Source organism: Melopsittacus undulatus, chromosome 1 (assembly GCF_012275295.1).
Source record: "Melopsittacus undulatus isolate bMelUnd1 chromosome 1, bMelUnd1.mat.Z, whole genome shotgun sequence".
Lineage (NCBI taxonomy): Eukaryota > Metazoa > Chordata > Aves > Psittaciformes > Psittaculidae > Melopsittacus > Melopsittacus undulatus.
Window position 1 is genome coordinate 119,639,125 of NC_047527.1, and position 14,271 is coordinate 119,653,395.

At 36.7% G+C, this 14,271-nt stretch overlaps 1 protein-coding gene across 1 annotated transcript in view; it reads left to right on the top strand.

The window, feature by feature from the left end:
• The window catches only part of RUNDC3B (RUN domain containing 3B), a 52,586-nt gene that overhangs the window by 34,979 nt on the left and 3,336 nt on the right, over positions 1-14,271 (top strand). The window contains exons 8-9 of the mRNA XM_034070048.1: positions 1,583-1,740; positions 14,123-14,269. Of these exons, the coding sequence (XP_033925939.1) occupies positions 1,583-1,740; positions 14,123-14,269 (305 nt within the window). The remainder of the gene's footprint in view (positions 1-1,582; positions 1,741-14,122; positions 14,270-14,271) is intronic.

Consider the following 14,271-nt stretch of genomic DNA (forward strand, 5'->3'; position numbering starts at 1 on the left):
GTGTGTGCTCAAAGCCCAGAAAGCCAACCGTATCCTGGGCTGCATCAAAAGAAGCATGACCAGAAGGTTGAAGGAGGTGATCCTGCCCCTCTATTGCTCTCGTGAGACCTCACTTGGAGTATTGTGTGCAATTCTGGTGTCCTCAACATAAAAAGGGCATGGTACTGTTAGAACAAGTGCAGAGGAGGGCCACGAGGATGATCAGGGGACTGGAGCATCTCCCATATGAAGACAGGCTGAGAAAGTTGGGGCTGTTCATCCTGGAGAAGAGAAGGCTGCGTGGAGACCTCATAGCAGCCTTCCAGTATCTGAAGGGGGCCTATAACAATGCTGGGGACTTCATTAGTATCTTTCATGAAGGACTGTAGTGATAGGACAAGGGGTAACGGGTTAAAAGTTAAACAGGGGAAGTTTAGATTGAATATAAGGAAGAAATTCTTTACTGTTAGAGTAAGGCACTGGAGTGGGTTGTTCAAGGAAGTTGTGAATGCTCCATCCCTGGTGGTGTTCAAGGCGAGGTTGGACAGAGCCTTGGGTGACATGGTTTACTGTGAGGTGGCAGGGGGTTTGGAACTAGATGATCTTAAGGTCCTTTCCAACCCTAACTATTCTATGGTTCTGTGATTCCATGATTCTAATTACATATTTTTCCTTAGACTTCAAGGAACTTGCAAAATTTTATGCATTATAGACTTAGACATTATAGACTCCAGGTTTGCATTATATATATATATATATATATAAAAAATATAATATAATATATATGTATATAATATATATATGCATTATAGACATTAGACATTATAGACTCCAGGTTTAACTAAGAATTGATAAGAAGTTACTAGCATCTGATGTCTTGGGACTCGAACAATAAAAATAAATAGCTTCTTAGTATTGTAATGAGGTGTGTAATTTGTGAACATACTTTGTGAGCAGTGTGCCATCACAGCTGCTGTTAAAAGACACCGTGGATTTTTGTAAAAGACTAACTAGTTGAAGTGTGGTAAGAACTGCACAGTATCTTTTATAGTGCCAGCTGTAGATGAATATTTATGTCAGTAACCTTCCATGTCTTTTGTATGTGTGATGTGGTATTGCAGTTTTCAAATAAATTTCAAAATAATGTTGGCTATTTTGTAATAATAATTGTTTCCCTTTCATTAACTATACAGATCCATATAGATGCATTCTACTCTTGTCTTTTGTAGATAATATCTAACATCCTGTATCTATTAAGACATACAGTTCTGATCTTTTTCTTGTACTAGTGATTGCTCTATGTTGGTTTTGAAAAATGGATAGTATTTCATGCTGGTGGCATTCTTGTCTCATTGTTCCATCCATTTTTCTATTCCTCTGCAGCAGTATAAATAAGTACATGATTTTCTTGGTACCTATTAGGAAACATCATAGTAACCTTTAGTCAGTTTATTAGTCTGTGTAAAGACTTAAAAAAACCTCAATCTACAACAAAATCAAAGTAGAACTGTATACATCTTAAACCAGAAAAATGTGAACGAACATAATGAAACAGTTTTTTGATAGTGTGTTCCTTAAAGCTTTGTAACACTTGTATTTCCAGGGTTACCTTGAAGAATTGGTACGACTCAGAGAAAACCAGCTGTCTGAATCTGTCTCACAGAATAAACTGCTGTTACAAAGAATTGAAGATATGGACCTAGCCCATAAAATGGAGAAGGAACAGCTGGAATATATAATTGTGGAACTGCAAGACCAGTTGTAAGTTAGTAGAACGGAGAAACATTGTTAGAGCAGTATTACTTAAGTTATTTAACTTATTTTATTATACAATACAATGAACTTGTGGTCCTGTAGAAACAAATGAAACTTCTGAAAGGAATTGGTGGATTTTAGATTTTTTTTCTCCATGACAGGGCTTAAAGTCTTCAGAAATGGCTCCCCTGAAAACTGCTTAGAATAATTTTAAGATAAATTTAAATTTTTAAATCTGAAATAGCTTACAATAAGCTTGCTTAAATTTTTGACACATTTTTATAAATATTTTTTATTCCAGCTTTAAGGCTACCTTTAAAAAATGGAAGCAGCTCCCTTCTGAGCACTATTTTTAAAATGTTGGGCAGGAAAGGATAAAGAAATACTTATTTTGTTTGCATAGGTTCTGTTTTATTTACACATGGCTCAGACTCAATAAAAATTAATCTGGTCTTAAAAATATTCAAAGTGATGAAGCAATTTCACTGTTTCTTCAATGCAAGCCAAAATGCTAAAACATGAGACAGCTTAATTTTTTAATATCATATGTGATTACTAATATGATAAATATTCCAGTATCTTGTGATCATAGAACCACAGAATAGTTAGGGTTGGAAAGATCTTAAGATCATCTAGTTCCTTAGGTATCCTCCTGTTCCTGTCTGTTGGATAGGAAGTTACTGTCCTTTTGCAGAGATACTCCCTTGTAATGTCTAAAGATCCAGATATATGGAAGACCTACTGTGTGGTGGCAAGTTGCCACGAGACTGCTATACTATGCATCTGCAGTAACTGTATGTGTCTGAGCCCTGAAGTAAAATTGAAGTCATCTGTGGCCTTTGAAGCAATACAGGCTTTTTTGTCTTGCAGTAGATCATTTTACTGCCAGTATTTGGAATGGATTTTATGAAACTCCTCAGGATCACAGCATTTGCAATTTATTTTTGACAATTTCAGAGTTGAGGAAGAAGAAAAGATGTTTGGTTTGTTTGGGTTTGGTTTTTTTTTATGATTGCCTGTAAGATTTTGAGGGATACCTGTCACTGATTTCTTTTCTGAATTTGCTGATATAGCTAATGATCCATGTTCTACTTCTTTGGCCTCCCTGATTATTTGGGGGAAGTGGAGGGAAGATGTGAGCTCTTTTAAAGCCACTCTGTTACTTGGAATTATTGAACAGACCTGCTGTTAAATTTTAGCTGAGCTATATGCAGTCAGACTGTTCTAAAAAATCTCAGTCTTTGGGGCTTGATTTTTGTTTGCTTTCTTATGTAAAGGCTCAAGTGTGAAGCAGTTTCTGTTGTATCTTGACAGTGTGTTCTTATATAGCCGTTTGTGTGACACTGCAGTCAGGAGCTTGGACTACACTAGATAGTTGGAGTGAGAGGTATAATTTTACATTGTTATTGCTGTGAGTATAGTGTGCCTGTCAGATGAACTCTTATTAGAAACTTGTAGTTCCTAACTGGGGAGAGGGAAGGGAAGAAATATTCCTGCTAGCAGGTTTCTGATTGTTAACGCCAGTCATAATTAACATCTTTTAATCATTCTTTCAAACTTGTTTTCTTGGTTTTTCATCTCTTTTCTTTTATTCTGATCCAGGCTGACCTGGCAGCAGAACATGTTGTATCACTTATGTGTCTGTAATGAGTTTTGGCCAATTGCTTTTTATTTCCCAGCTGTTTTAGAATAGTGTTCACATAATTCCAAATTTTAGTGTTTTGCTCTCCTACTGTTAGTAGCATTTTGGAGTGGTGAATATGTGCTATAATCTGTTTGAATTCTTTATTATCAGGTAAGAGCAAGTTTTGGATTGTAATTCTGCCTGAGGCATACTACATTACTATCTGTAAAACACTTTGAGATCTGATTTAGGATCATTTGCTGTGTAATGGAAACTATTTTAAATAAACATTCTATATTTCCTTTTTAATGATGCTTTTCTATTCCACTGGCTTTTGTTAAGGGAGTAAGGTCTACCTTTTCAAACTTGTGTTTAGGAAGTATCTGTTGATGTTTCCAAATGGTATTTCACAGGCCTGCAAAATTTTTTATGTATGATCTTAATGGATTTTAGATAACTTACAAAGAATCTTTTCCATATTCACATTTAATAAGGCTGTTTGCTGTAAAGGGTGAAATAAATGTGGATATAGGAGATTGGAGAAATTTAGAAGTAATTTTGGTTTACAGCTGTTATGCAGAACTGAATATTCTGCAATTTTCAGCATTCTTTGTCTCACAGTTTGGAGTACCTGAACTACAATGAACATCAGTGAAGCTGAAAATCTATGATCAAAATAATTATTCACAAGAAAGTAACTTTTTCTTGTGTGTGTCAGTTTGATTGGATTTCTTAGGAATATGCCCACCCATCTGGGAACTGGAGGTTTCACTTTGCTGGCAGGTGTCTGCTGGCAAATGGGGTTAGAAAAGTGAAACTGCAGTATACCACCTGATCATCAGTCAGATATGTTTAAACTAATGCACAGCTGATCAAGAGGTTTCAGACTAGATATTATGAAACATTTCTGTACCAAGAGGGTAGTCAGACACTGGAACAGGCTTTCCAGAAAGGTGGTCAATGCCCCATACCTGTCAGAGTTATGAGTCATTTGGACAATGCTCTTTCTAATATGCTTTAACTTTTGATCAGCCCTGAAGTCATAAGGCAGTTGGACTAGATCATTACTTGAAATCTCTTCCAAGTGGAACTATTCTGGTCTATTCTAAGAACAGCTTGTTCTTTACCGCACTTTCAGTATCTCCAGATGAAGTGATTGCCTAGTGAGATGCATCAGTTGTAGTAATGACAAGGTGTATTTTAGCCTTCATTTGCTTTCATCAGAAGTGTTTGCTTGTCACTGGGTCATGTTTTTCCCTGGGATTTGTTGTTGTTGAACATTAGAGGACAATGCTTTGGCTGCACTCTTCTACAGAAGTAGTGCATTTTTATAGTGAGGGTAGAGCACTTAAGGTGTTAAAGTGATTAAAATTAACAGCTCTGAAGTTCTTAAAAATAACAGCTCACAGGGGGACAGTCAAAAGAAGTGTGGCATTCATGGCATGACTAACTGAAGAAAACAGTTTGAATTCCATTATCATTCAAAACATGATGGGAGAGGGATCCCAAATCATCAAGGAACTCTGTGCTGGAGTATTCAAAACTCATGAAGGCAGACATTTCTTTGTTCTCTAAGATCCTGCAAAGAATACTGAATGTCTCTTGGGGCTGTGAGATGTTTGATCGTGCACCCCATCAGTAAAAAACTATGAGCACTCCCCCAGTATCAGGATATTTATTTATTTAGAAATTCTATACGTATACTACTGTACTAATATATTATGTACATTGCAAGCATACACAAAAATAGGAATTAGAAAGGGTGAGGTAAAGATGAAGTATACACTTTCTTCTCATTAACAGTACAAAAAGTATTTTCTTCCCATACCCCAAAGGATTGTTGTACGCACCCCACTTTGGAGACCACTGCCTTGAAGTTAGCTAAGGCAAAGAAGTGACTGGGCAAAATCTGGAACTGTTTATCCGGAACATCGTTGTGCTAAACTTTACCTTAGCTTAAGCAGCCTTCCCCCCAACCCCTGCCTTAGAGTGGTTCTTACTCTTTCTTTTGCCATATACGCTGCCTATGTCTAAGGCAAACTGCTGATCTTTGTTACTTTGCAGTTCAGATTCTGCATCTGAAATTGATATTTGTATATGTTAAATATTGATGTATGGTTACAAGAGAGATCCCATCAATTTTTGTGCATACTGAGTCATCTCCTGCATAGGGACTCACTGATATAAAAGCTAATCACTTTAACATCATGTGTCCCAACATGGGTTTCCTTGTAAGGTATTTTTCAGGTTTCCAGGCTGGTGTGCCTGGTGTAAGATGGTAGAGTCCCTTTGTCCCAGCTGGTGCAATAGTTTATTTTTATTTAATTTATCACATGTATTGAAAATTTATTTCTTAAATTCAGTGGCTAGGCTATATTTTATGCTGCTCTGTTTTTTTTTTATCTCCCTCTCTTGTTCCTTCCTATATCCATGTCTTGTCCTGGTGTTCTATGGAGGAAAGACAAGTCAAGAACTCTTCTGTGTTTGGAATTCTGTCTTTGGTTATGGCACAAATAGGACTCAAATTAAATTGCAGGGACACTCATGGTCTTACATGGTATTACGCTTGTGTGTGTAATTAAGAATTTTTTGTATGTTTTAGCAAATCTTAAAGCTAGATTTATTTAATTTGTCTGGCTGTTACTTCAGAATTGGTCAGTCTTTTCAAGCCCCAAACAGTGCTTGTAGTCTCATTCTTCATATTTTAATATAGCTGTCAGATCCAGCAATACTGCAGTTCCTATCTGGATAATACGGATGTCTTTGTAATCACAGGAAATGACAATTTAGTTGCAACCCTGAAAGAAATGTTTGTTTCTGTGACACTTTAATTACAGCAAGTGTTCTGTGTATGTTTCCACTCATGAGCTGTACACAGCTTGTCACTCACGCCTCACTCTCGGGCTTTGACTGTTGGAGTAAACTGTCCAGAAGCCTATTTTCCCCTGTGTTAGCACTGCACTGAGCTCAGTCTAATGTATCCTGCCTTCCAGAGAAGGAGAGCTTTCAGTCTGGGTTGCCGAGCTTTGCAATCCTCACTCAAAACCAAAATCATATAGAGAAATAGGAAATCTGGATAGCTTTTATAGTACTCTTACCTTCTTTTTCAGATAGTGTGCTTTGAAGGCTTTTTTTTTTTTTAAGAAACTGAATTCCTCAACTGCATCAGTACATTAAGTCAAATTTGTTGTAGCTGCTTTCTCACTGGAAGGAAGCAGGAGATTAAAATGTACTCTTTGGTTTTGGCAATTTTCTTTCCTAGCATGTAAAAACTGGGAATGCCAATCCTTGTTTCCTTTGAAAGTTTTCATGGATCCTTGCTATCAAACCATAACTCACATTAGCTATGCTTTTATTTGTAATGCTTCCTGTACATCCTCTATCTCGCCCAAGTTTGCAGCAGCAGTTTTAAATCCTTAGTACTGCAGTCTGATCTGTTCTCAGCTCCTTTTCTCAACTTGTCTGCACATTATTTTTCCTTTAACAGTGTAGAAAATACAGTACAGCTTTTGGCAGATGGTAAAACTTTTGTTCAGGCAGTGTTTTGGATTTGGTTTTGTGGAATTCTTTCTTTTGAAGTTTGCTGCAATACTGTTCTGTTTACAGAGGTGTGACTAGACAGCAGGAAGGGAAGTTTTGTTTTCAGTGCAGTGGAAACCTGTAGAGTAGTAGGAGTTTTCTCATTGCTTAAAGGCATAACTAAGAAAAGTTCATCTCGGCACAGTATATGGGCAGACTGCTACAATTCAGAGTAGAGCGTACAGAGTGAGGCTCAGCAAAGAAATACGCAGAACTAAACAAAATTGCAACCAAGCTTCCAACATGATGGAGGACATGCTATTCTTAGAATCCAGAGGGACTGCATGGGTTTAGTGTGCAACAGGAAGCCAAACATTTCTGAACAGCAGCCTGAAGAGAAGGACATACTTTGCAAAATGCAGGAGATAGAAAGGGATTTATTTTTAAACCCGCATATTTTAATACCTTACTCTGGACTTTAATACCTTATTCTGGTTTAGAGAATTGTAGGGACCATTTTGCATACCTAATGACATTAGCATGGCAAGTGTCCCCTTCTCTGAACCTCTGATGTGTGTAGAATCTGTTTTCCTAGTGGCATCCTTTCTCTTCTTCCACTGCTGCACTTCTGTGGGTGAAGGCATTGCATAGTAGTAGCAAACACAGAAACTTTTAAGCTACCAGACATAAGTGATTAATGCATTCCAGATTCCAGTGTTTTTATCCAATGTAGAATTATAAGCTTGGGAGCAGGGGTAAGTAAGGCCTTTCAAAATAAGAATGAGTATTGAACTTTCGAGGGTCTCAGCACAATGCAGCATCTGTTCCATGGCACAACTAGTCCTGTTACTGTGACACATGAAGATCTGTTAGCCAGTCCAAGATAGTAAGAAAATGTGGTGCAATAGGACATGCCTGCTTTTTCTCACTGCAGCAGCTGCCATTAGAAAGTCTGCTGGGACTTAACTGCTCTGGCATCTGATTTGGGGAATACTGTGTCTGTGCACAGGGCACAAACGTGAGAGAGGTGGTACATTACAGCATCAGAATCTACTGGTAAGTAACTAATTTTCATACCTGCTGATCTAATTTCTCAAAGTCCAATGACATACCAGTCCAGACAACTCACTGTCTTGCTACAGCACTGACAGTTTGAGAGTTCCCTTTTATTTTAGAGTTGCTCTTACAGATTTTAGTTATATTCATGTGTGCTATCAATTTCAGTTTGCATTCCATATTTTCTGTCCTAAACAAAGGTTTTTAAAGCTTGTTCTTTGTTCTTTGTTATTCAAATGTTTTTATTTTTTAAGCTTTTATTTTCACTTTTCACTACTCAGGTAGTTCTTGAACTGGAGAATTCATCTGATATAATTCCCTTTCTTAGGGAATTAGTCTGTTTGGTTTATTTCCTGTCTTCATCTGCTGGTAGGAGGGCAAATTGCCAACTGGACTGGCATTTTCTGGATTTGGAGAAATTAAACTTGCAGGTAAGAAGTTACTGGTTTTTCATAGGTATAATTGGAAACAGAACTGACATTTTATTGAACAAAAAATCTGTGTAAATGGGTCTTTCAGAATAGGCTTCCAATGGCACAAATCTAGATTTGATCCAGGGGAAACTGGAAGTCCAGTCTAGCTGAAACGAGACAGGAAATTTTATGTGGTTACCAAGATAAGACTTTTCCATTTTAGCTTGGACTAAATGTGAGATCAGTTTTTGCTTATTTATTAAATTCCCAGATGTATTATAGTTATAGTATAGTAAGTGAACAAAGATAATCACCTGTTTATGTCATTTCTGCTTTGCACACAGGAATGAGCGAATCAAGTCAGGTCACACTTTCAAGATGCAGAAATCTTAGATGTGTTAATTCAAAGGAGTAATTTCTTATCCTTTTGAGAGGTAGCTGAGCTGTCCAAAGCAATGTTAGTGCAAACTCAACAGTTTGCAGGGTTACCTTATATATTACATTAAAAAAAAGAGCTTCCTTTAAAAAAGAAACTAAAAAATTCACCATTTCAGTGATCCATTTTGAGGGTGGCTCTTCTGTGATTGTACCAGAACAGTTGAAAGGGCAGCATGCTGTGGAGCAGGGGTGGAAATGAGCAGTAATTTGTCAATTGCATTTTATTATTATATGTGTACCATACATAATGATATTCTGATTATGCTTAATAAATAATCCTAAAATAACAAATCATGGAAAAGACAACTTAAAATAGTAAAAGTTGAGGAAATCAGTGTGTTACTGTTCTATAGAGTACCTGACAAAGGCAGGCTTGGTGAACTCTAGTGGGGAAGGATGTTTATCGTGAGACTTCACTAATCTCACTTTTCCCTGCTTCTTAAATGTCAATTAAAGGACTGGAAGTCAAAAGCACACAGAGAGATTTCAGGGAATAGCTGTGTAAGCCTGATGTTAATACTCTGGCTGTTGCTGTTATTCTTTAATAAAAGTAAGCAAATTTACAGGCCTGGAGGGAGCGTATGTATCTGCACTTCAAGCAGACACTTATTCCTAATTTGGGAGTATGTTAGTGTTGATTACCTAATGAATAATCGGTATTCTGTTGTAACAGGTAGGAATTCATTAGCAGGATGTCTTTATGGAATACTTCTCATTGTTTTCTAAAAGGAGCTCAACTTACATAGAGGTTCCTGATGTAGAGAAAAAAAAATGTAGATATAAGCCACATATTTGTTAGTTTGTAATGTATTCTAGTACTGAGATGATGTTCCCATCTCTTGCTGTTACAGGTTGGGTTTTTTTTTTCCTAAAAAGTTACTAGTTGCAGTAGCATTTTGAATTTGTGTGGAGTTTTTTTTCATTGTTTAGACATTAACCTCCCTCTGCCCCCCCCAATTTAAATGTCATAACTTAAAAACCTGGGGTAACATGGTAAGACTGTATGCATTATGCTTCTCTTATATAAAATGATTTTATTTATACAGATCATAGAAGAGAAGTTGTGCTACTTTTTGCCAGCATGATTACACAGAGATGGAAATGACTGTATGTAGAGAAGACAGCAGTTAGTGGATGGGGGGGGAGGAAGTTCACAGGCTTTCAGACAACCAAGGTTTTTTTCCATGCCTAGATTAGGTGATGTACCATAAATCAGTTTAACACCCCTACTAGCACAAAATATTCTTACATATGCTCCACGCTCAGCAGAAAATTCTCTGCACTCCACAGTCTCACTGGATCAGTTCAGGATACCCTATTCAGCCATGTGTCATACACTGTCTTCTTCCATTCTACAACCAATCATACAGTCTCTTCCTAAGATCCACTATATTCTCCATGTACCAACTACCTTCCTGAGATTATTACATTTTGAAGTTGTTGTTTTTATCTTCTTTTTGGCTTTCAAGTTTTCTATTTCCAGTCTGAAGACAAGGAGTTAACAGCTTGTTGTGTGAGCTTATTTTAACTCAAACTTGATGGTATTTCCTTCTTTTTTGACTTCTCTCTATAATAAATCCTTTTATCTCTCTTACTTTTCCACTTCCCTTTTTGGAATATCCCTGCTTTTACTCCTCTATTAAAGGGTTTAACATATGATCTACATACCTTATCTTGTGTCATCCTTAAGCCATCACAGCTACAAAACCCCCAGAACAGTATTTACCTAAATTTTAATTTTAAAACAGAACTGCATTATTATGATTTTCAGTATTAGCCTTATGATGTATTATGGTTTTTGTTCCATATAAACTATGCTTATAAGTTATAAGGCAATATCCTTCATAAAATCCAGCCTTTGAGTCTTGGTCTGCAGGTGTTACAATAATTCTGGTTTTCAGTTGGTGTTTGTTGCTAGCAGTTTGTTCTCAGGAACAGACACAATAGATAAATTCTGTTTGTGCATAGGCCATTCCAGTTCACTGTGTTTTACTACAAGACCAGCATTTTACATAGAAATTTGCATGTTATGCCACACTATTTTTATGTGCCCTTTTGGTAACACGTATGAGTCATAGCTCAGACTGTTCGGTAGTTCCCTTATGTATGTGTAAATAACAGAAAATACGCATTTTACATTTTATTCTTGAATATTTTGTGAAATTTTTAAATTTCACAAATATCCTATTTCCCATTTGTACCTCCTCAACAATTCTTCAGTTCTTCTTTTTGCTCTGTGAAGGCTTTTTTCTAATTTTTCCTTTGAAAGATTTTATATGCCAAACTTATTTTGCTATACTAGCAAATAAATAAGTTTATTAATAGTAATATTTTTCTTTTAGTTAAACAGCCTGACAGTAAACATCTAGAGGAAAGCTCATAATCTTCATTGTACTCACTGTGATCACTAGGTCCTACTTCTAACCCTACACTATCGCACCTAGAGATGATCAGTGCTGGTTACAGTGTTTGCATTCTGAGGAGCAAGAGTCCTTCTGTAGAAATTCAGTCTGCCTTAGATAAAATGAATTGCTGTCTTTTGAGAGCTTTTAACTGCTAGAAAGAGCTCCTGTTTCCTGTCTAAGCAGGACAGCACTCAATTATCTTGTGCATCATTTTTTCCACCGAGTGTTTTGAAATTTGTATGTTTGTTTTCCATTAAAACTCAATCCTATTTTCTTCCTCTGTAACTCCTTTCTATAGTAAATGCTTTTGTTTTCATCTCATTTCCTCTTCCCAATTTTGAGTATTTATGGCAGGATCTTTTTTGCTATATGGTGGTTAAGATTGCAAGGATGATGTATGCTGTGTAGATGTGGCACTTGGGGACATGGTTTCGTGGAGCATTTGGCAGTGCTAGGTTAATGGTTGGACTGTGATTTTAAAGGTCTTTTCCAACTTGAATGAGTCTGGTTTTGATCATTTATTATTATGATTTTATGGAGTTTAATACCTTGTTAAAATAAGTCCGATTGATATGCATAAACTGATACTGCCTTTATTTATCTTGGGAGAGCTGTTGTCCACAAGCATTGCCTTTAATAAGTCTTTGCTGTAGTAAAATCTCATGATACTTTAAAAATGGCTGCAGGAGGGCAAACAGCTAAATAATCTACAAGGCTGATAAAATAGGTGGTAACTACCAGCACCTGCTGTGAATATTTTTGTCTTTCTATTGTCTGTTCTAGTATCTATTTTTTTATATATATGTACTGAGTGCTGTGTTTGGACTGATTTTATATATTCAAAGTTATTTTTATATATTTTTAAAGATTCAAAATAAAAGCTTAGAAGTTTTAAGAGGAGAATAGTTACTGCTGTATCCTCCTTGATGCATGGTTTTCTTCCTGAGCATGGTGGAGTGCTTTAAGTATTGATCTGCTCAAACTGTCTTTGAATGTTGTTACACTAAAATCTCTGGAGCAGTTTGGCTAGTCTCTGTGTGAAAACTTCTTTTTCTACACAGAAACACAGAAAGGCTGAAATTCCAGGTTACTATAGCATAAGGATTTGTGGGGAAATCCTCAATATAGAAACCTATGTAAAATGACAAAATTTCACTATTAGGAACTTGTCTGTAGATGTGTGGAGTTTTTGTCTTTGCTCAGCATGTTCAATAAATAAATAGTTATTTAAATCATTAATTTATTTAAATTAAATACTGCTGAATTTTGTGGTGATAACAAACAGGAATTGTCTAAACAAGAATTTACATGTGTTGTAAGTATATGAATTTGGGTGTAGTTACTGTTGCTAATACAAACTCTGTCTCGTGGCAAAACTTCTATGAAAGTGTAAAAGAAGTCCTTCTGGATAGGAAGGTGATGCAGTGTAACTGGTTAACATTGTAGGAACTTGCTAGGTCACTGCTCCAGATTCCTTAAATCAGCAAGCCTTTAATATATCTTTAATGCTTGATGTACCCCATGGGATTAGGGATATTACATGGGGAAGTGAATACCATGCAAGACACTTAAAATTATTGAGAGTTTTGGGTTACCATAGTGCTTATTCCTCTAGGCATCTGAGAGGGGGGAGATCCCCAGGTAGAAAAGTTGATTTTTTTATTTTCGTGAAAACAGGAGGAGATTCTTCAGCTTGAGAAAAGCTCCTTGCAAACAGTCTTGTTCAGTGTGGTGCTTCACCACCTCCTATTGCAAAATTGCTGTGTATCCATCTCCTCTCCCAAACTCAGCTACTAAAAATTCCTTGCTGAATTCAGTATTGTCTTACCTTGTTTCCTGGGAAATTCTGGCTCTCTGGGTGGTGTTATGTGCCCTTACCTAATGAGGTTCTTGTATAAACAGTTCAAATACCAGCAGAACAAAACCTGCATTGTAAAAATAGATCTCCTGACAATGTTATTTGTTAATTCAGATCAATGCATGTGTAGTTACCTAATTTGCTACTCAGTTTGGCATTTCAGATGACTACATGGCGTTTGGCTTTGACCTCCTGAGTAAATTTGGTGCAGACATACGTAATGTTAGCTATTTGCTTCTGGCCAGAGATAGTCAAACGTGTTGTAAAGTAGCATTTAATGATTGCCTAGTATTTCATGGACTGGAGGATTTAGGAGTTATTAATGAATACTACTTTTGGTTTCAGAGTTATTCTACAGCAGTAAAAGGGTAGGTTGGAGGTTGCCTTGTACTATTGGAAAAAGGCTGACCTTGTCTTGGAGCCGGAACCATGTACTTTCCATATTTCTGTATGACTTCTGGCAGATGATTTCCATATTGGCATATTAGCTTCCTCATTTCCAGAATTTTAGAAAACTGGTTTGCTTCATGGGAATACAAAGCAAAACTTAATCTGGACATGTAAGGTACTCAGTTAACATTGTAATTTAAAAACTCAAGGTACTAGAAACTGTAGAATGGTAAAAAATGGAATAAATGTGGTGTATTTTATCTGGAAGCATATAATAGAATTAACATGTTTGGGTTTTTGTTCATTCTGCCAAAGTATGGAGGGTGGGAGGCTCTGGGGTTGTGGTCAAACTGCAAAAATGATTGAATGGGGGGAAGGACATCACATTCGTTTAGTTGGTTTGCAGAATAGTTGGCCTGTTAATTACCAACAGGCTGGCAGAAAGAATCTTTAGAATGCAATTGCTTTTTTATTGCTTTTGCAGAAAGATCCTAATTTCAACTTTCTTTCCTACATGTGTTTCATAAGTTGCTTCCCCTAGGAAAATTGAACAGTTTAAATTGCTTTCTGTTGGTCACTCAAAGTAGAACATCAGCTTGGTCAGTACCTTTTGTCCTGTTTTTCTTTCTGTGCCTTACAGTATTGCATTTATTAGACTGAGATTTACTGCTTGTTGTATTCACAGGACTGTGTTAAAGAATAATGACTTGAGATCAAGACAAGAATTAACTACTCACCTCACCAATCAGTGGCCTTCCCCAGGAGCTCTGGATGTCAATGCTGTTGCCTTGGACACTCTACTCTATAGAAAGCACAATCAACAATGGGATGAGT